This window comes from Herpailurus yagouaroundi, unplaced genomic scaffold (assembly GCF_014898765.1).
Source record: "Herpailurus yagouaroundi ecotype Mexico unplaced genomic scaffold, PumYag 252, whole genome shotgun sequence".
In the NCBI taxonomy this organism is placed as follows: Eukaryota; Metazoa; Chordata; class Mammalia; order Carnivora; family Felidae; genus Herpailurus; species Herpailurus yagouaroundi.
In genome coordinates, this window is record NW_024412469.1 from 2,478,283 (window position 1) to 2,501,153 (window position 22,871).

A 22,871-nucleotide genomic window follows, 5' to 3' on the forward strand; every position below is an offset into this window, starting at 1 on the left:
CTGAAGGTGTCCTCAGGTCTAAAATGAGTCTCTTGTAGACAGCAAATAGATGGGTCTTGTTTTCTTATCCATTCTGATACCCTATGTCTTTTGGTTGGCACATTTAATCCATTTACATTCAGTGTTATTATAGAAAGATACGGGTTTAGAGTCATTGTGATGTCTGTATGTTTTATGCTTGTAGTGATGTCTCTGGTACTTTGTGTCACAGGATCCCCCTTAGGATCTCTTGTAGGGCTGGTTTAGTGGTGACAAATTCCTTCAGTTTTTGTTTGTTTGGGAAGATCTTTATCTTTCCTTCTATTCTAAATGACAGACTTGCTGGATAGAGGATTCTCGGCTGCATATTTTTCCTATTTAGCACACTGAAAATATCGTGCCAATTCTTTCTGGCCTGCCAAGTTTCAAAAGAGAGATCAGTCACGAGTCTTATAGGTCTCCCTTTATATGTGAGGGCACGTTTATCCCTTGCTGCTTTCAGAATTTTCTCTTTATCCTTGTATTTTGCCAGTTTCACTATGATATGTCGTGCAGAAGATCGATTCAAGTTACGTCTGAACGGAGTTCTCTGTGCCTCTTGGATTTCAATGCCTTTTTCCTTCCCCAGTTCAGGGAAGTTCTCAGCTATGATTTCTTCAAGTACCCCTTCAGCACCTTTTCCTCTCTCTTCCTCCTCTGGGATACCAATTATGCATATATTATTTCTTTTTAGTGTATCACTTAGTTCTCTAATTTTCCCCTCATACTCCTGGATTTTTTTATCTCTCTTTCTCTCAGCTTCCTCTTTTTCCATAACTTTATCTTCTAGTTCACCTATTCTCTCCTCTGCCTCTTCAATCCAAGCTGTCGTCGTTTCCATTTTGTTTTGCATTTCGTTTAAAGCTCTTTTCAGCTCCTTGTGACTGTTCCTTAGTCCATTGATCTCTGTAGCAAGAGATTCTCTGCTGTCTTCTATACTGTTTTCAAGCCCAGCGATTAATTTTATGACTATTATTCTAAATTCACTTTCTTTTATATTATTTAAATCCTTTTTGATCAGTTCATTAGCTGTTGTTATTTCCTGGAGATTCTTCTGAGGGGAATTCTTCCGTTTGGTCATTTTGGAGAGTCCCTGGAGTGGTGAGGACCTGCAGGGCATGTCCCCTGTGCTGTGGTGTATAACTGGAGTTGGTGAGCGGGGCTGCAGTCAGTTCTGATGTCTGCCCCCAGCCCACCGCTGGGGCCACAGCCAGACTGGTGTGTGCCTTCTCTTCCCCTCTCCTAGGGGTGGGATTCACTGTGGGGTGTCGTGGCCCGTCTGGGCTACTTGCACTCTGCCAGGCTTGTGGTGCTGGGGATCTGGCGTATTAGCTGGGGTGGGTAGGCAAGGTGCACGGGGGCAGGAGGGGCAGGCTTAGCTTGCTTCTCCTTAGGTGAACCACTTCAGGAGGGGCCCTGTGGCAGTGGGAGGGAGTCAGATCTGCTGCTGGAGGTTTGGCTCCACAGAAGCACAGAGTTGGGTGTTTGCGCGGAGGGAGCAAGTTCCGTGGCAGGAACTGGTTCCCTTTGGGATTTTGGCTGGGGGATGGTTGAGGGAGATGGCGCTGGCGAGCGCCTTTGTTCCCCACCAAACAGCTCTGTCGTCCTGGGGCTCAGCAGCTCTGCCTCCCTTTATCCTCCAGCCTTCCCGCTTTCTGAGCAGAGCTGTTAACTTATGACCTCCCAGACGCTAAGTCGCGCTTGCTGTCAGAACACACTCCGTCTGTCCGGCCCTTGGGTTTTGCCAGCCAGACTTGGGGGGTCTGCTTGGCCGGTGACCCACCCCTCCACCCCGGCTCCCTCCCGCCAGTCCGTGGAGCGCGCACCGCCTCGCCGCCCTTCCTACCCTCTTCCGTGGGCCTCTCGTCTGCGCTTGGCTCCGGCGACTCCATTCTGCTAATCCTCTGGTGGTTTTCTGGGTTATTTAGGCAGGTGTAGGTGGAATCTAAGTGATCAGCAGGACGCGTGGTGAGCCCAGTGTCCTCCTATGCCGCCATCTTCCGAGTTCTCCATATAACTGTACTTTTTAACAGCTGATTTTTTTCAGTTATCTTCTTTAAGTTTTCTGGACCTTTGTAAATTCTTGACAGTATAAACTTTCCTGAAAATTATTTTGCCATGAACTTGCTCTGGCTTGGTTCTCCATTTAACCCTGTAACAAATCCCACTCTGTGTCCTTTACTGGCTCTTTCATCCTGAGACCTTTACTTTATTTAGCCTTTTGCTTCATGTCTTCACCTCAGTGTCTCAGTGATTCTATCTCTTTCCATGAATCCATTGCTGCTCTGTTAACAATTCTCAACTTTCTACCTATAATCATAGCAATTTCTTTAAACCCACATCTCTAAGTAGATATTTCACTGATACCTCATGTAAAACATACACAAAATTGAAGTCATCAATTTCTTCCTGATTTTTCATTCTTTCGATGAATGGTGGCATCATCATTCACTTTGTCATCCAAGCTCAACTCTCATCTATGACATTTTCCTTTGATTAATCCCTCATTAAATTGGCTACCAATTCCTACTACACTACTGCTCTCATCTGCCTCTGCATCCTATTTCCCTCATCACCTTCTGATTTCAGAATCTTGTCATTTACTTATAATCAACCAACTATGCAATGACATCCCAACACTTTTCTCTATGGTGCTCCAATCCTTCCAACATATGCCTTCAGGAGCCACCTTCCCTAAGAACTGTCCCAATTATGTCACCATATTGCTGCTAAATGTGAAGATCCCAATGGCCCATAAACTATGTTATAAATGGCTCTTCTTGACTTTCAAATAGTTTATATTAAGTTTCATCAAAACATGATCATGTGGGATAGAAGCAATGAGAAAGCAAGCAGGCAGCACAATACTCTACCATGTAGCAGGTACTCAATATATATTTCCTAAAATGGAAAAAAAGGAAACTTAGGTATTATATAAAATGGTACATGCCATTCTCCTGCATAAAAAGCTTTAATGAATTCCCACTGTCTATAGCATATAGTCCCAAGTTCTGAGTGTAACTTGACTCTTGTATACTTCTCTCGCTTCTCTTCTCTAGACCTTACAAAATAACTTCCTTCCTTCACTAATGAAGGATTTTTTTTTTGTATGTGCCCTACCTGTCCTTAAAGATTAAATGAGAAACTTCCTTGACCCATTTAATTCTTGGTTAGATGCTCTTACAATAGAGTATAACTCTATCATTAGCATGTATTATGTCTGTGTGTTTCTGGGTATCCCCCACTCTATGCTAGTTCTTTTTTTTTTTTAATTTTTTAATGTTTGTTTACTTTTGAGAGACTCAGCATGAGCAGGGTAGGTGCAGAGAGAGAGGGAGGCATAGAATCAGAAACAGGTTCTGGGATCTGAGCTGTCAGCATGGAGCCCGACGTGGGGCTCGAACCCACTAACCATGCGATCGTGACCTGAGCCCAAGTTGGACACCAACCAACTGAGCCACCAATGCATGTCTATGTTCATTCTTTGAAAACAGAGATCACATCTTCTTTTGTTCTCCAGGGCCAACCTCAATACTCATACTTAATAGATAGCAGTGAAAATATTTTTTTTTTCCTTCTACTGGCTACAACCAGCTAGCTATACTGGTTATAAAATGCACTGGCTACAATCAACTAGCTATATACAACCAGTAAATACCACTTTATTGACTAGATTTATTTTTTCAATTCAGGCCCATTGACCTCTACACTGTGCTCCATCTAAAACAGAAAACTTGCATTTTTTAATTTTGTTTTTCCAATGTCGTTCTGAACATTGACTTTTGAAATATTTCCTTTCAGTACACATCTAAAACAACAGTGTCATATATCAGTGCTATCTCATTTCCCAAAATGTCTTTAAGTTTCATACTCTATTCTAAGACTTCCTCGCTATTATATTTGCCAAATACCAGAGTTATTCAACTATTCACCTTATTCTATATTCTATGACATAAATTCCTTTTTATAGGAAGGACCATACTCTATTTGTCCATCTCTCCTAAGTTACATCATTCCTGAGACTTTAAGAAAAAGTGCTCAATGTTAAATTAATGAGAATTTGTGTTACAATAAACATGAGAACATGGTGCAACAAAACTTGAATATAACTGAGATCTTTCACAGAAGGATCTTTTACTCTACCAGCAATAGATTCTTTTATAACCTCTATAATACTGAGGTTGAGTTTTCTCACTTCCTTACTTTTCTATCCTTCAGCTCAGCCCTTCAGTCAACTTACTTTATATTCTCATTGGCGGGTACTTCAGGCAGTTGCACAGTGATCATGCCATCTAGATTGGTCTTCCCAATGAAGGCAGGCTTGGTACGAAGTACATCTGGTGCAGTCTTTGCTGTTACCCTGTGTTGCAGCCCACCAGCACTGTTTCCACGATTTGTCAGCACAAATGAATATGACTTCTCAGGCTTTAGGTTGACAATTAACTTCTGTGTAGCTCGGCCATCCACTTCTTCCACCATTTTCCCATCATCATAAAGAATCTAGAGACATACAACCAGTCAGGGAGATTTGCTTCTCAGAGAGGCAATGTAGGTTTTCGCAACTAATGTGTACTTGTTTATAGAACACATATATCAGGTCAATTTCAATTTGGGGAAATTCCTAAGCTTAGAAGCGTTCATAAATTCTAGAGGTTGTATCAATTTTTCTTTTGGTTCTCACTTCATAATTATATAATGGTTCCAAGTATATCAAAAATACACAAAAATGTACAATATTTTCAATATTTGACCTGTTGGTTGCATATAATCTTAATGGAAAATAGGCACATATGCTATAGATATTCAAGGTATTATTCACATCACTCTTTTTTCTAAATATTTCTAGTCCTATTCCTAAGTATATTTTTGTTTTCAAAAGTGTTCCTCTATTCTCTGCATTTCATAGACTTGTACTTCTTGTTAACATCTTTCAGTATCTCTCAATTGCAAACTAGAGTTTAAAACTTACAAAGAATTCAGGCCAATAAACAAATTTTTAAAATCCCAGGATACTGCATTATAAAGAGATAGAAACCATGTAAATTTCAGTGTCTGGTAGGAAAACAAAAGCACTAGCTTAGATGTAAAACACTTATCTTGGAACTATAAGATGACTGACAAGTAATGCCACCCCTAGGTGGCTCCTGCTTTATCCTTTGAGTGGAAGCCAAAAATGAGAAAATCAAGTTTGTGTGGCTGAATCAAAGTGGTGTGTATGCTTTCCAAGTACCTTACCCAGATGAACTGCACCCCCCTTTTACAACCATGATATCTTAGAAATTAGAAAAAGAACTTACTTTGAAAGGCATGGCAGAATTATAATTTTCTGGAATTTCCCAAGACAACAGCACTGAAGTCTTCATTACTGCTTTGACATGAAAATTTTTTGCAAACACTGCTGGAAAAGGAAAAACAGTGTATTTAAACTACTCCTAAAAACATATGACCTGTCCTTTTCCACCATGGACAATCGGGTTTAAGTTAGATGCTGTCTACTTTGATCAGAGAGACAAGTGTGATTTGCCTACCTGTTTACACTATTCATTTTATTATCCCATTCTCATAAAGATCTCTCTTTTACCTCCAATTCAGTCAACTATATTGTATTTTCCTTACCTGAGAACATTGGGTGCTGTCAGCCAGACTTGCTTGGCATTCTATAACCGAAATCTAAGGCATCCAAAACATGTTAAGTTTTACATACTTTACCTGTTTTGCTTTTGCTGAACCTATTAATATGAATGGTCCGATCAGTTATTTATAGCTTCAAAATACTGATTTCCAAAGACCGACATTCCTTTAAAGGAGGAAGGCCATAAGCAGACAAATCCTACCTTGATCCACAGGAAGTGTCCTGAACTGGACACTGGGACTATATGGCCCGGGCCCTTTGCTCGTGTGAGCACGTACTTTTACATCATATGTGGTATCTGGTTTTAAGCCACTGAGTGTCATAGTAGTATCAGCTGGAACAATAAGCTGCTCCATTGGAAGAAGTGGGATGTTGATATCCCTATACAGAAGAGTATACTTGGTGATAATGCCATTTCTCTCTGCCAGGACAGGTGGCTGCCAGGATAACTGGACGGACGTTGAAGTGGTGCCTTCTGAGTGGAGGTTTTGAGGAAATCCAGTTGGGACTTCTTCTGGAACAGAAATCTCCTTCACTATTTCTTCCCCAAAGCCCACTTTGTTTCTGGCTGAGAGCTTGAAGATATAGGATGCTCCTTTATGGATGTCTGTAGCAGTAAAGTGGTCTTCTTTCTCAGAGAACTCAAGAGTAGTGAGTGGCTCCATATCTTTCCGGCCAAATTTTAGACGGTAGCCCTGAAGAGGTCCAAATGTGTCCACCGGGGGGTGCCACTGAATGAGAGCAGTATTCATTTGAGTGTGGTTAATCACAAGCCGGGGTTTCCCTGGAACTGCAACACATGGGATGGAGTGCTGAGACCAACCAACACAGACGTTCACACTTTAATCACTACTGAATAGGAACACCACTCTATGGGAATCCCCACTTCTTTATTTATATATATATAAAAAAAAAAAGCCTTGGTCTATATACCTTTGTAGAAATATGCTTCTTTTCATACTTAATTATTAAGGTAGGCTGAAATACCAGAATTTGATAACAGACACAAATAGATTTATTAAAACAATAATTTAAGGGAATTAAAAAAAATTCCCACATATGAAGGTTCATGTCACAGAGAAATGAGGGTGAGTAAAGATTAGCTAATTAGATACATACAGCTAATAAGAATCATGATTATAACATATTTAATTGCTGGGTACCTGTAATGTACCAGGCACTGTGCTAAGATGAAGGATCTCACTTGATTTACATTTTTCATTCCTGACTACACACTCCGATTAGTTATTATCTTAATTTTCTATGATAAGAAAATGACACCCAGAGAGATAGAAAGCTGCATAGTCAGATATGTAATAAATGAGAAAGCTCTAAGACAGCCCTGGGTTCATCTGAATCCATAGCCCAAATACTTAATGATACTATTATGTTGCTTATAAGTTTTTTTTTAATAGGTACAAAATCATGTTGCTTTGAGTTATTATGGATATAATTTGTACTTTTTGTCTATACTTTATACCTGTGGAGAAACCATGACTAAGGAATGCTTTTTGACTAGTAGGTTGGCTGAAAACAAAACTCCGTTTTTCTTTTCTCTTACAGAGATTATAAATCTGGATTTGCACACCTCCAGCATAGGCTCGGCTGGGTAGTATAAACACAATAAATGTACAGATATCTAAAATAAGCATCGCCTGTTTCAATATTCAAGTCTCTATTGATTAAGAAAGACCTAAAATTGTAAATGGAAACACCAAAATAATCTTCTCTGTGAATAAGATCCACGATTCTAAATAATTTTTTGTATAACTACTAAAAAGTGATGAGCCAGTCTTAGCTATTAAAAAAGACGTTATTTCTTTCTCTGGGAGTCACATCCTTTGGCTATAAATTCTGTACTTTCTTGTCCTTATTATGGTATCCCTATCTTATGGCCAACAGGAGTTTGATGCTTTATGTAAGACATCTCAGACTCATTAAGACACAATTATAAATATAGGTGAAAGAAGTGTATTTTCTTCATTTTGGGATTCAGTTTCAGGAGTTTACCCTTGGCTGTTTACCTTTCAATAGAGGCTGGTTCCATCGTCATTCAGCATGCCCCCACTGAACATGTATCTCCTAAGCATGGCATTAAATTAGCTCGGTACAATGCTATTCTCAAAAAAAAAATCCCAAAATGAAAAAAAAAAAAAAAAAAAAGGAAAAAAAAAAAGCCCAGAAGACATTGCCTTAAAGGAGTTTTGCCATCTGTAATCCTGCTGCTTGAGGCAGTTCCAGGTGGCAGGATGTAAGTGAGGCAAATCTTATGACATTTAGACAAATTTGGCAGTGAGCATGGCACCCAGGAGGGTACTCAACATCACAGCTGTTCTTTGCTTTATGCCTTTACATAGAGGTGTGTTCCTAAAAAGTTGTGTGAGAAACGATTCAGGAGGAGTAAATCAAATCATAGTTTAAATGTTCCATGGGAGATTGCTATATAAAGGGATTGGAGGAGAATCCTTTTGTAATTATGTCTTAATTTATTGGTTTTACAATGTCAGGTCTTCTTTCATGCTGGCTTTTCCTAATGGGAGCCGATCAAACTAACTCTAAAGAGCATTAAGAAACTTTGTTCTTCAGAGAGAAGCAATCTGACATTTTGTAGCCTTTTTGCTTTTCATTTTTCTGTTTCCGATCTTTTATGTGACTTGCCGCTCCCCCCCTTAGAATCCCCACTGCAAGGACTGAGGAGGTGAAAATGGCAAAAAACACAAAACCATAAGTCGTCAACCCAGTTCAAGATGGCAGCTTTTCTAAAAGGGTCTGCTGCTGAGAGGTGTTGAAGCTAACAAAGTGACATCTCTGTCCACATGATCTTCCCTCTGGACATTCATAGGACTTGCTCTTCCACATCATTTGTATCTCAGCTCAAATAACTTTCCTCTAAGAGATCTTATCCAATCACTCTTTCCAAAGGCCCCTAGGGGCTATCCTATCCTTAATGCCTACACACCTTTATTTTTCAGCTTCTCTGAAAATGTCACTTACTGATGTTTTATATATATATATATATATATATATATATATATATATATATCCATTTGTCTATTTATTAATTATCTAGCCCTACTCAGAACATAAGCTTCAAGAGGAAAGAATATTTCTGTTTTGTTGATTGCTGTATCCCCAGTACTGGGGGTAGCACCTGACATCTACTAAGTGCTCAAAAACATATTTGTTGAATAACTGATCGAATAATTTGGGAAAAGTATGTTCTTGCTTTGCTTCTTCTGAACTATATATCAAAAAACACAAAAGTTGACCACAGCCCACTTATTGCTTCTGATAGAATTCAACATACTATTTGGAAAATTAATATTATTGTCACCTGGAAGATGTTCAAGGCACATATATGCACAGATAATGCTTACCTGCCCCAGTGGTGGACACCAGTTTGGGCTTGCTTCGTGCACCATCTCCTTTGGTGGTGTAGGCTGTGACGGTGAGGGAGTAGGAAGTTTCAGGTTGTAGCCCAGAAATAATCATGTCCTAAAATGACACAATGGAATGACACTGATTCAAAATGCTACAAATACCCTGGGGGAAAATCAAAACATCCATCTTCATTCTATGCATGCTTCATTACTCCCTGTAGCCATGCCAAGCACTGGAAGTTTCATGCCTGGAGCTCATGCTATGGATGATCTGTGTTCATGCTGACATTAAAGTGGGGACTTCAGCCATCCTAAGAGGTAGTTCTGAGAAGTAGTAGTTAAAAACATGAAACCTGGAGCTGGAACTCCTGAATTCTTTAATTTAAACCTGCGTTTTCTTATTTACTAGGTTTGTGATCCAGGGAAAGTGAGTTAACCCCTCTGCACCTCAGTTTCTCTTGTAAAGGTTGGAATAATAGAAGGATTAAAGGAGTTATATCCAGCAAACACTTACGGCTATGTCTGGCTCATAGCAAGCAACCCAGACACCAGCACTCATATTACTCCAGTAGCTCTGTACATGCGTCCTCTATAGCCTGGTCCACAGAGCAGTGATGGTACTGATGCCACTGCAGCCTGTTTTATCACCATTTTGCCAAATGGCTGATCTGCTGGACTTTGATATCTTGACAGCCAGAGAAGTTTCTTAGGACTCAAGTAACATACTGGTTAATGATGTAGATTATGGACTAAAATCATTACCCAATAAGGAGAATTTTCTGGTGATTTGGAGTCGTCCATAAAACCAAAGAACAATACTTTTTCTACCACATCATGAATGTGGGCTCAATTAATTCTGCTTAGAAAATGTTAAATATCACAAACTATTTATTAAAACTCTACTTTTCTCTAAGTTAGAGCCCCAAACTGTGATGGTTATGACTTAGATCTGTTCTTCCAAACTGGAGATTATATGATTTTTTACATAGAGTGGTTACTAATTTGTTCTGTTATTTTCTCCAGAGCTGCTGCACAAGCACGTGCATGCGTGTGCGCACGCACGCACACACACACACACACACACACACAGTAAAAAAACAAAACAAAACAAACAAAAACAAAAACAAAAACAAAAAACCCTTTCAGATATTCGGGATAGCTTTGCTTTCAAACTGAATATAGTTAGAGTTAAGAAAATGTACAATGCCATTGACTTCCACATCTGAAGACAATGCAAGTGAGAGTTCATGGAATGGACTGGATTGTGTACAAGACAAGAGGATTTCTCTGTATAAGGCTGTAAGGGGCATCATAGAACTCAATTGTTGAATCTTATCCCAAATATGACAGTTTTTGACAGTCTTCTTTTCTTGAAATAGTAGGAATGTCATCAGAGTGGAAATTCAAGAATTTCAGATATCATACCGAAGAGCCACTGGAAAAATTATTCTGCCAGATGAATGGGCTAAATTTGGGAGAGAGATTTTATTTTCAGGACCTTGGAATAGTTTCACTAACATTACAGAGACTACAAAAACCATCTGAATCACCCAAGAGTAGCAGTAGATACAATGGGTATTCCAAAAATTATAATGGGAAAACACCAGCATTATTGCTTCCAAGGTCCCTCTCACATGCTATTGGATTTCTGCTGAATGTAGGCAAGGCTAGGGGAAGAAAAAAGCAAGGCTTGCCTCTATCACCAAATTTATATGTGGAAGAAATTTATATGCTCTGAAACTTATATATGTCTTTTTCATTTATAAAATTGAGATTAGCCACACATGTCCTTCCTCTCACACAGACTGTTACAGGATAATAAATTGTAATGCAATTTGAAATTGGTCAAACCCTCTGCAGTGGTATAATCACAGCTGGACACACCTCTATCTGCCTGGATCCCATCATTTCTTGCATTACATTTTCTTTTTTGAAACTGTGTGCATACTCGCTCAGGGATTTCCATACCCTCTGTGGGGTGGTGTGGCTGATATCCTGGCCAGTTCCTCATTCTCTTTGTCTCCCCCAACTCATCTCCATTCAACTTCTTGTCCCTGTCCCTTAAAAGTTGGCATTCCCAGGTATTCTGAAACAGTTACTGGCCTGCTGTGTTTCTTTTTAGTCCTAAAAAACACATTTACAAATTTTAAAGAATTTTTTCTATCTATATACTAAATTCATTTTGTCTTGATTTCCCATCAGGGCACCAATGGCATGTACATTGTAAATATGTGAACATTTTTCCTTGACAATCAATTGTTCCCTCAAGTTCAACTTAACTAAAGCTCAAATGTCATTTCCAGAAACAAACTCCCTTGCTTCTATACTTTAGTGAATGGTAGAGCATATGCCAAACTTATGATTGACCTTGATCTCTTTTTCTTCCTCAAATTCCTATTCAGCAAGTTCTTGTTTTTAAAATGGTGACAAAAACTGTCCCTTTTTTCATTTCTGCTGTCTCAGTTTTGTTGGATTTTTTATAATTTCATGACTGCTTTAGTGAAAGAGTTGTTTTTGTGTCCCTGTTTACTCTCTTCTTTCTCTCTAATCTATCCACTAAGTCATTTTTAAGCTGCAGATAATAACCCATTTAAGTAGGTCATGAAATCAATGACCAGCATTTTGAAAAGAAATATAATATACTTTAATGAAAAATATTAAATCTTACATATACTTAAAAATAAGGTATCATTTTGTAAGACTTTATTTTAAACATATGAACGCATTGGTCATGATATTTAATGCATTCTTACTATGGATCACAGTCAAAAAAGTTTGTAAAACACTGTTAGTTCCATTAAAACTAATACCTTGCCCACCATATTTACCAACATTCCCAACAAGAGCCCTGTGTTTTGGCAAAAAATATAAATAAATAAATAAATAAATAAATAAATAAATAAATAAAATGAAAGAATACCCTTACCAGTTTGTCTCTTGTTTCTATTTTTAATTTTCTATATCTTTCCAGTACTGAAGAGTTAAAAGCCACGTCTTTAGCTTGACACTTCAAGTTTTCCCAACATTATATTAAATGTTATTTCTTAGCCATAGTTAGAGCTAATTTACTAGCCTGAATCCCTTCATTCATGTTAAATTGGCAAAGCTCACTATCAATTGACTATATGACATTCTTGACTGTCCCAATGACTGCTTCTCCTGTACTTTAAAAAATATGTTTCTACCTCCAACTCCCCAATACACACACACACACACACACACACACCACACACACACACACACATTTTACCACTCTTCAATCCTTACTTATCTTTCAAGTTCTCAACTACATTTTAAGACCTCTTCTTGGTCCATGGCCTCCAAACTCACAGCTCTTACTGACACTGTCACTCATTTATTAATTAATTACACATTGCTTGAGGTCATTGCTTTTGTTGTATTTTATGAAAACTTTCTGAACTTTACATACTTCCTAACCACCTACTGTAAGCACTTAGAAGGCAAAGACACATCCTATGACTCCCATGGAAACCTTTACATAATAATAAGCTCTCAATAAATAACATAATCCAGTCATCAAAATATTTTTAAAAATTCCTCTCTCAGTGAAATACTTTCTGCTTCTTGGCATGACTCATTCAATTTTACTCAAATTTCTGTGGGTATAACAGAGAGTTGCCATTTCTAAATATAATTACTACCAGATCTACATTGTTATCCACCTAAAATGTAACCCTGGGGTAGGATAGATGAATGGCCTATATCAAACAGCTTGATATCTCTCATCTGGGATGTCTCCACTTGAAGCATGCCTCCTCTAACTGTGTCAAAAGGCAGAGTTAGTAGAAGCCATAAAAACAACATGAGCTCATGATTTTCTTAGGCAATCAGTAGCAACATGCCAATTTCACAAAATAAAAGCCTAAATAAAAAGGATAACATAGAGTGAAGATAATTTAAAAATAATTTGTTAGTTCATGCATCCAAGCAATCTGTGATGACATATCACACATAAGTGAAAGAGGGGTGTAGAAAAAACAAGCATTTGTAATCTGTTTTTGACATAGCGTCCAAAAATTACTCACATGTTCAGTAGTATCATCAAATTCCCACTGATTGAGATTAAGAAGGTTGGGGAAGAGGAAAACAAAATAAAAAGAAATGAAGAGAAATTTGCAGACTTAAAAGGCAATGTTGCCCTCCTTAGATTAAAAAAAAAATGAAAAAATAAGCAATTGGAACAGTGTGTACAACAAAATTCCAAAGAGAAAGTATGTATGCTGTCACCCTCACCCCTAATTCAGAGGTCAAAAGTAAATATGCTTTGTATTAATAGCATTAAAATCAGATAATACATATTTTTCAACGTGTGGTTCATTGGAATGAATCAATTAAGGCATAATGTAAAGCTGATGTTTCTAATCATACACTACTTTATCACATTTATTTTGACTTTTTCCTTATGTTATGCAATTAATTTATGTCAGTAATTAGATTAACACCTTTCATAAAATATTGCAATCTTCTAGCCCCAGAGAAGTCTTGCAAGGTGCAATGGAATTTCAATGAATAGTTAGCATACGAGGTAGGCAAAAAAAAGCCCAAAAACAAAAACAAAAACAAAAAAACCCAAAAAACACAACCAAAAACATATATACATAAGCAAAATTAGCACATTAACAAATAAAAGACAAAGTAGAAGAGACGGGAAAAATGTTGACATTTAAGGCATTTTGTATCATATAATTTCATTAACCAAAATGAAAACACTGGCAAAACTACAGGTTTATCATGCAAAAATATCTAGGACATGAAAGAGGCTATCAGAGCATGGTGGCCATATAATTTTTTTCATAATTTCAGACTTACAAAAGAAAACATAGGCAACAATGGCTTTATTAATTTCAGATTGTGAGTACTTTCTGTTTCACAGATAGCACAAAATAAACATTTAGAAAAAGCAAGTCAACAGCCAGAGTCTAAAAGAATATGAATCTAAAATATAAGTTTATAGAAGTAGACTTCAAAACCATGTAACTGGATTTGGAGCTGATTAAGCCACTCATCCAGATCCCATTAGTTAAGTAAGTGTTTTTGTGAATTGATTATATTAAGACATTAGGTCAATGCTTTCCTTATAGCCACAAGGATATGTATTGCTCTCTTGTCTGCACAGAGACAAGAATGCAAAATTTGGCAACCTAACGTAGTATTTCTCAACTTGGCTCACAGTCTACTTCACTTTCACACAAAGGAAGGAATTTTTTACTGAAATAAACTTCAAATTTTCCAAACCCCATCCATTTCCATGCCCAGCGACCAATTTGCTAGATAAGCACAGCAATCTATTCATAACATCCCATCACTCCTGGAGCCAGTATAGGTAAGCTATCTGTGGATTATATGTAAATCCCAGCATAAGTTATTAACTGAAATCTTCCTCTTCTTTTCAGGTAAATATGTAGAATACAGGTGGATGTATTATGGTATCATCCTTTGAAACACTTTAGTTTACGGAAATAAAATGGAAACATTTAGTGCTCTGCTTTAAACAACTGATTACAAAAGCCAGTTGTGACTGCATGATTATAAACCATCACTCTAGGATCAATAGAGTTTCTCACATACTCAACTCTTCTTCATACTTTTCTTAACTTGGCTTAACATAGAGGATTCTCATTTATTTCCTGGGAAACTGTAAATTAATTTTTATGGTCATTATCTTCATTTTCCAGGAAATCAAATAATTACTTGTGAATACATGGTTTGATTAAGTACTAAATAAAATACTATCTGGATACCTTTCCTCAATTAAGGATGTGTATTCTTCAACAGAAGAAGTCCTACACTTAGAAATTAGATCAACTTAGTTACAAGTAGTTTTAGCATAGCTGCGTACGATTCTTTCTGTTAATTTGATTAAAATCAATTCAATTGTTTTGAAGACAGAAAGGTAAACTCAGATATCAATATAGAGAGTTGACTATCTTTATTTTAAGAAACCAGTTACATGTTCTTAATTAGGCTTGAGTGTCAGTTTATTATAATTTACTTCCTCACTTGCTGTCAACTCTGAGAAGGTAAATACACATCATGTGCTTTAAAAACTGGAATTTTGTACAGGATTTTTAAAATGTAAAATAAACAAACAAACAGGGCCCATTTCAAGGTATGGACTAAAATAAAAGTATCATAAATAAATAAAAACATAGGTATGTATTTTCAGAGGCTTACCTGTGCATCAGCCAGCATCACATCCTTCAGCATGGGCTGGCCCTTGGGCTCACCATTTTCCATCCTCACATAATGCACCTGGTATCCTCTTATCTGGCCATGCTGTTTATTGGGCACAGGTGAGCGCCATGAGACTTTAACAGATGTTGAGTTGACAGCCTCTACCTCGACTTTGCGAGGAGGACCACTAGGAACTGGAACAACATCATTGGATAAAAGAAAATTATAGGCACTTGTCCCACCCAGTCAGAGTATTTTCTTTACTTAGTTTAAAAAAAAAATGGGCAGACACACTATGTTTCCTTTGTGGAATACAAACATTTTCAAGCAATGAAAATGCTCAACCAATCTGCTCTACCTTTTAAGAAAAGATCAAAAAACATGACCGATGCCAAAAAAAAAAAAAAATGGAAGAAAAAAAGAGTATCAGAGAAATAGAAAAACATGTAAAAAATGTACAAAAGCCAAGGAAGATGCTTTGAGGCTCAAAGCATTAAAGCACAAAGAGGAATAGCATTGAAATAATAACAAAAACTGGTTGTTGATTGTTGTGTGTTTTTTTTAAAGGTTTCTTTTTAGCAGAATAAAAAGATTCTTGATTATATGGGTTTTCTTCTCTTTTTTTTCTCGTATCAAAGGTTTCCAAACAACAGATGCCAAAAATTGAATGTCGAGCATCAGTGTCTCTGAAATATGCAAAACAAAAAGGCAACAAGAAGATAAGAAGACAGTTTTGAAAAGTTTACTTCAAAATGTAAAAGGAGTTATTCAAAAAGGCCACGAAAAGTGCAGAAGACTTTAGACGGAAGTATAGAGAACGGCCTGGATTGCAAGGTCATACCAGCGAACTGTTCTTTTAAAGGGAAGCGAATTATTGTGTGGAGATTGAAAAAAAAAAAAAATGCCCAGCCTGCAGCAAAGATAGGTCTTTGGCAAAAACTACGAAGTTATAGCGATGCTGGGTAAAAAAGATGAGCAGAAAAACAAAAAACAAAAAACAAAAAACGGATTACCGTTAGCCTATCAAAAGACAGCAGACCAAGATTGTGTCAGAAGGGTGCAAACTGACGTAGCAGAGGCAACATACCATCTTCATCAGTTCGAATCAACACGGAGAAGCTCTCGGGGCCAGGGCCGACGTCTGTGTGGGCTGTCACAGTGATCCGGTACTCAGTCCATTTTTCCAGCTGTTCCAAAAGGTACTTAGTAGTGTCCGAAGGAATTCCCAAAATCTCGTGAGGTTTGTCATCTTCTCCATCCACGGAGGTGTACTTGATGGAGTATTCAGTAATAATTCCATTCTGTTTTTCCACTGGTGGAGGTTGCCAACTTACCAAAATACTAGTGGAACTTGGGCTGGTGCAACTAATGTCTTGAGGAGGAGCTGACGGCTCTTATTTTGGTAGTGAGTTAAAGGAAGGTTTGAGTGAAAGGGCAGGAGTGGTTGGAAAAAAAAATGATAAAACAAAAGAAAAGGCAAAAATAAATAAACGAACAATAAGGGCAACAAAATGAAAATAAGGCTTTGAAACTCAAAATAAAAATTTAAGTATATGTACCTTGGCTTAGTAATATGAATAAACCAAAAAATGAATAAATGACCAGAAATAATTGTTAAATAATGGGTGGGGGGAATATGTGAACATGAAACCTTGAGATAATAGAGCCTCAAATAAAATTACCTACCTGCAATTTAAATTCTTCTTCTAAACCAATCCCTCAGTATTTCCCAGCCCTACTGCACAGACTACCCAACTTTAAAAAAGCTGTAAATATGGCAAGATTTATTACATGAGAGTCAGATGATGCTTCACAGATGCCGTTTCAAGCTTTCATTTCTACATTCTAGAATGAGGGTGATTCATGTACAGTATTCATTCGTGAAAGGGTTTTCAAGTGTAAAAAGTTGCAGTAATTGTTGGATGCCCTTCCAGCAATTCCAATTAAAAAACAAATAAATAAATAAAAGCCCAAATATAAAAGTGTTCCCTCTGACTATCTGAAAAACGGAGCCAGCCTGACCAGTTTTAATGAAAGGTGTTAATCTAGCATTGATTGTAGCCCATATACAGTGAGCATGCAGAATCAATAAAGGATGAAAATGCATAGTCCAAGATTTACCTACCCGAGGGTAATGTCAGGCTTGTTGATTCTGACTGTAACTTGTACTTACCCTACGTCAGCTTTCAGCTTTTTAAAAGAATTTATTATAACTCTTCTTGCGACATCATTACTAGTAAAGAATTAGATTCCACCAGCAAATTTTGGTAAAATCAATAATAATCATCTATCCCTTATAAAATGTCAGTAACAAAGCCATTAAAAAGAATTGTTTAAAAAAATCCTGAGAACCATCTGGAAAAGATATGACTTATGTGCAAAATCTCCTTCATTTTGTACATAGTTATTCACACAGAGTTTACATAAGAGTTAAAAGAGAAACTTTCTTATTGTCCATTCTAAAATAAAATGGTCACTTTATGAGCGATTAGTTTCCATCAAATTACCCAAACATATCATTACTTGAAAAAATTTAAAAAGCAATAAGAGCAATGCAAATGTTATCAAAAAATATTTGGAAGTTAATAATATGTAATTCCTTAGAATAAGAGGGATAAAATTTATTTATTTATTTATTTATTTATTTATTTATTTATTTATTATTTATAGGTGAATCGGTAAATCATTTCTAATTTTATGTATTTAAATATGGAGTTTGGTTATTTCCTGAGACTTTGTGGGTCTTAATACTATGTAGTGTCAGGTGTATCTGTTTACAGGGTTATCTGTCTTTTTAAGTTTACATGTCTTGTGATCTTCATCATAGTGAATCAAAATGAAAAGCTCCCTGTACTGATCATAGGGAAATTCTCATAAGAAAATCTTGTACATTTGGAGTAAGATTTGCAAAATCACTAGAATATCTATCATTTTTATTGATTCTGGCTACAGGTTCTTCTATTTCAAATTATGAAACTATTTCATATGCATTATCAGTATTCATAATAAATTGAGTCATTCATGTAACAGCAAGACTCATTTGTAATTCTTTTTAAAAAGCTGACTTGGTTTTTACTGCATTGCTACCTTTAGACTTCCTATTCCATGAGAATATATTCAACATTATTTGGAACTTTTACTTTAATAAAATAAAGAGTAGTAGATAAGCTTTTGACGTGGTTATAAAATGTCTATTCTAGCTCTGTATATTTAAATATATGTGTATGAATGTATGTATCCATACATACATTTGTAAACCAGGCAAAATACAATATTGAAGCATATCACATTTTTTTGTAATTAAATTCCTGAATTTAAGAATTATGTTCTACAATATTAATTATTAGCCTGCTCGGCATTCAGAATAGAATACAAAACTGCATTAATTTAAATGTTTCAGTTTATAAAAGAAAGGGAATTTTATGGGAATAGGTTATTATCCCTAATGGATTAAGTAACAGAGCCCTAATACTTTTTGTACCAACACTCATGTTTTGAGAAAGAGAGAGAATATATATTTATCTTCAAAAAACCCTGGAAGATTTTAAGTTTCTATAAGAAAATGAAATAATAGAAAACTTGCCTATGTGAAAGAAAATTCATTTTTTAGAAAATGTAAATTTCGTCTTTGCTGAAAGGCCTAAAATTTAGGTCAACAGAGCGTCCACTTTACAAAATTCAATGTATTGAGATCACACATATCTATTGCATATGTAACTATCAAAAATCACATATAAAATATAAAGTATAAAAAAAATACCTAAGGAATAACTCCATAAAACTGTTCAAGGTAAATGGTTGTTTAATAGACTAATTATGGAAACTTACTAATAAAGAGCAAACAATTGTATTATTATGAGTAACCAAACTTTCCATCAAAAATAAACTTCCATATTAATACTTTACACAAAGCAATCTTCCCTGGATACAATGAACCCCCATTGTGATAAACATAACTATGCTTTAGGTTACGAGTTCCAAAAAGAAATTGAACCTGAGGAAATAAAATACAATTTAGGATTGCAAATGTACTTGTGATTTCCATTGTTCCTAAATTTGTCCAAATACAGATTTTCTATGAATGTTCCAAATTTTCACATGTACTATTTGCGGACTTAATAACAAACTAGTCACAAGAGCTGAGCTTTTCTCTGAGTAGAAACAAATACATGAAATAAAGACCTGTTAGCAAAATTAAAACCTCTGTACTTAAAAAACATACAAATACGGTCTCTGTTGCCTCTTTAGTTTGCTAAGCCCTCTTGTGATTATTTGGCAGTGTTCTCAACCAGAAGTTTGCTTTGTAGCCTTATAAATCATTATACAGGGCCTGGTAAAACTTTCACTCATTTTCCTCATGGAGCTCTCTGAACTTCTCAGACTTCTTTCAGTTTAGGAAGTGGGAGAATGGGATCTGCTATTGGACCAAGTTGGAGACCAACACAGGTCACAGTTGTAATCCTCAGAGTTGGATGCTTACTAGCATAGAAACTACTAACTAGCAAACATATAAATTAGCTGATTTGTTTATTGGTGGGGATAAAAGGCCGCAACACCTGCTAGTGAAAAAAAGGACAGAAAACAAGCAAAGAGAGACACCTACTTGACTGCATGGTTCTGGCTGATATTTCAGCTGTGGAAGCACCCAGGCCTTGAGGAGAGCGTGCAGCCAGACGGAAGTAGTACAAACTGTTTGGTTTCAGTCCTTGCAGTCTGTAAGATGTCCCTGGCTCGATGGTAATTCGTTGCTGTGGATAAGTAACAGAAGAACTGGGTCATTTCCATTAGGATTCATGCAAACATTTTTATCACACTGCCTGGAACCTCAGATTTCTGTTATTGAGGTTAGAAAGGCATCAAAATATCACAAATAGAATCCACAGTGAGTATCTAGGACTCTATCAGGGGAATTATACAATGAAAATATCAGTGTTTTAATGGTGAATTTCTACAACAAATAAGGTAACTGGAATAATGGAAGCCACAGATCTTTCTAATGATGATCCAGTTACCAAGTGCATCAGATAAAAGGAAGGTTGAAAGGCCACTACCCATAAATGGGTTGTATTGAAGGTGCATGTGTTGCTGTGATGTAGCCCACAATAGAAACTAACACCCACCCCTGATGGTGGAGTATGGCCAACATGTGCAATTTCACCTGAAGAGATGTCTAGCTCATCGCCCATGACCTTCTGAATCTAAACAGGAGCAAAGAAAATATGACCAGAAGTAGCATCAGAAACTGGTGTACAGGTTATATGTGGTTGCTACAAAATAGATCTGAAATGGCAAAGTCCTGATGGGATAAAAATGATGTTAGTTACTGAAGAAAGCTGGATAATTTATGTGAAATCATATCATTATTCTATGTTGATTTAAAACAATTTTAAAACTTGTTTTTCTTTGTGGCTATAGAGCACACATAAAAAAGTCAGAAACTTTTCTGCAAATTTTACCATCATAAAGGGCTTTTGAAATAAGGCTTATTTAATTGAATGCTATAATTCTTACTTTTCATGTTTAAAATTTGACTTGCATTTTAGCAAAAATATAGCTATGTATAATCAATCTCATATTGAACATTAGCCTGTAGTAAGCCTTAAAATACACGCTGATATGTAATCTAGTATTGGCATAAATAATCTTAAGGCTTTTCATTGAATAGAGTTTGCCGTTCATACAAACAGAAATCATTCAAGGGGAATTCAAATATAAAACTAGAGAAAACATCCCTAAGGGATTCTGGCTCACAAATAGAAAAGCTTTTAGAAATTGTAGATTTCCCAAATGGTAAGAAAAAAAGGGATTCCCCAAAGAAACAATTGTAGAACAGAGTTGGTGTACCAACATTCAAGCATCTACATCTATAGCATTCTCAAAGGATTTCCACTCTTCTGTGCTGTTATTTTGTTTCAGTTGGGTAGTGGTAAGGATATAAAATAAATTAACATTGAATTGTGTGTCTTAATAAAAGCTGGTCTTTTTATTGCAGTAACATAAATCCTTTAAATTATAGCAGCATTTCAATTATAACCTTTTGAGTGCTTAATTCATATTGGCTTTGTTAGCTAAGTGTAAAAGCATTCCATTTAGAGTTTGGTTTTGGGAATTCTGCTCAGTTCTAAAAGATGCAATAAGATAAAAGTTTATAGGGACATATTAATTTACTATAGCATTCAGAATGATATACCATAAGTTAATTGATAATATTTCACTTAGTATGTATTTAAAAAGGTATTTCTGTTAGGATTTAGGGTTACCTAGCTTTGTGAAGATCTTTTTAAGATAAAGAACGCTAAGCAGTATAATAAGATGAGTTGTGTGGATTGAGTTGTCACGTGTAGTTTCACTAAGATTTTTGTCCTAATGCTCCTGGATTGGATTTCACAATAACAAAATGTTAGATGTATCTTACTACTGATTTCTATAATTTATACAAAGTGCACTCAAGAGGCAGTATATGCTAATGTTTAAAAAATAGATTCTGGAACCTGACTGCCTAGATTTTCAAATATCAGGTCTGCCATTCAGTAGTGTGAGATTTGGGGGAAAATGTTTAATGTTTCCTGTGCTTCTGTTTTGTTATACATGAAATTGATTAGAAGTAGAGACTGACTCATGGCACCATTGTAAGAATTGAAGGAGTTAATATATGTGAACCCCTTGCTATATCTGTTACCATATGTATTAATTATACTAATTTTCTCCTCTTTTCAGGAACTATCAACAACTTTCAGCCTTCTGCAATCCACAATTATTTTATTCGCATAGCACACTCAAACATTATATGTGCTCACATTAATATCAAATAACTGTTGGCACACAAATAAACATTTGCTATGGGGCCTCTTTCTCTGAAACCAGTTTGGACAAATTCATCCACCTAAAGCCTTGGAGCTCACTTAGTCACATATCTGCAGTGACTTAAGTACTACAAGGCAGAAGAGAAATAAAGGAAGTCCCTGAGTCCCAGGGGCTATAATCTTTTAGAAGAAACCTGGAAACCTGAAAATAGGAACAACAGCTGTTTTGTTGTTGTTGTTTGCCTCACTCCATCCTCCCAAAAGCTTGAAATTATTATTCTGTTTTTATCAGGCAAGTTCTTTTTTTGATGAATAAATCTGACCCACCAAAGTTCTCTATCGATATCTGAGCTTTCAGCCAAACTTGAGCAAATACACAAACTAGAATAGTGCTCCAGTATAGTAAATGGTCAGAAGGTGAGAAGCACAGTCCTACCTCCTCTCCATGCTCCCCATCTTTGTAGACCAGTTCATAGTTGGCAATGGTGTCTGAACGTGGAGGTGTCCAAGACAGCAGAATACTTGTTTCAGACTCAGGTTCTGCTTTGAAGTTTAGTGGTTGCCCTGGTACTAAAAACAGGAAAGCAAAGGATTGAGCTCTCCATCACCATGAGTATTCATAAACCCTTCCATTAGTGCATCTGCTTATACCTCTCAAAATATATCCACATGTGTCAGCTTAATGGAGCTAGCTCACACTGTACTTGTCCTTGAGAAGTATAAAATCTGTTCAAGATATAGTAGAATTATAAAATACAAAATAGAGCAGTCTCTGAATTTGATCTCAAGAATAATAAACTAAATCATAATATTGTTGCACTAAGTGAGATGATTTATATAATG

The 22,871-nt window shown here is 36.4% G+C and overlaps 1 protein-coding gene across 1 annotated transcript in view; it reads right to left on the reverse strand.

Annotated features, from left to right (window-relative positions):
- The window catches only part of PTPRD (protein tyrosine phosphatase receptor type D), a 183,965-nt gene extending 161,343 nt beyond the window's left edge, over window positions 1–22,622 (reverse strand). Inside the window, exons 1-9 of the mRNA XM_040460870.1 lie at window positions 22,465–22,622; window positions 19,829–19,973; window positions 16,313–16,618; window positions 15,226–15,419; window positions 13,077–13,103; window positions 9,028–9,145; window positions 5,853–6,440; window positions 5,316–5,416; window positions 4,259–4,518 (exon numbers count right to left, since the gene is read on the reverse strand). Coding sequence (XP_040316804.1) covers window positions 4,259–4,518; window positions 5,316–5,416; window positions 5,853–6,440; window positions 9,028–9,145; window positions 13,077–13,103; window positions 15,226–15,419; window positions 16,313–16,618; window positions 19,829–19,838 — 1,604 coding nt within the window. The 5' untranslated portion in view covers window positions 19,839–19,973; window positions 22,465–22,622. The remainder of the gene's footprint in view (window positions 1–4,258; window positions 4,519–5,315; window positions 5,417–5,852; window positions 6,441–9,027; window positions 9,146–13,076; window positions 13,104–15,225; window positions 15,420–16,312; window positions 16,619–19,828; window positions 19,974–22,464) is intronic.
- Between the last annotated feature and the right edge of the window lie 249 nt (window positions 22,623–22,871).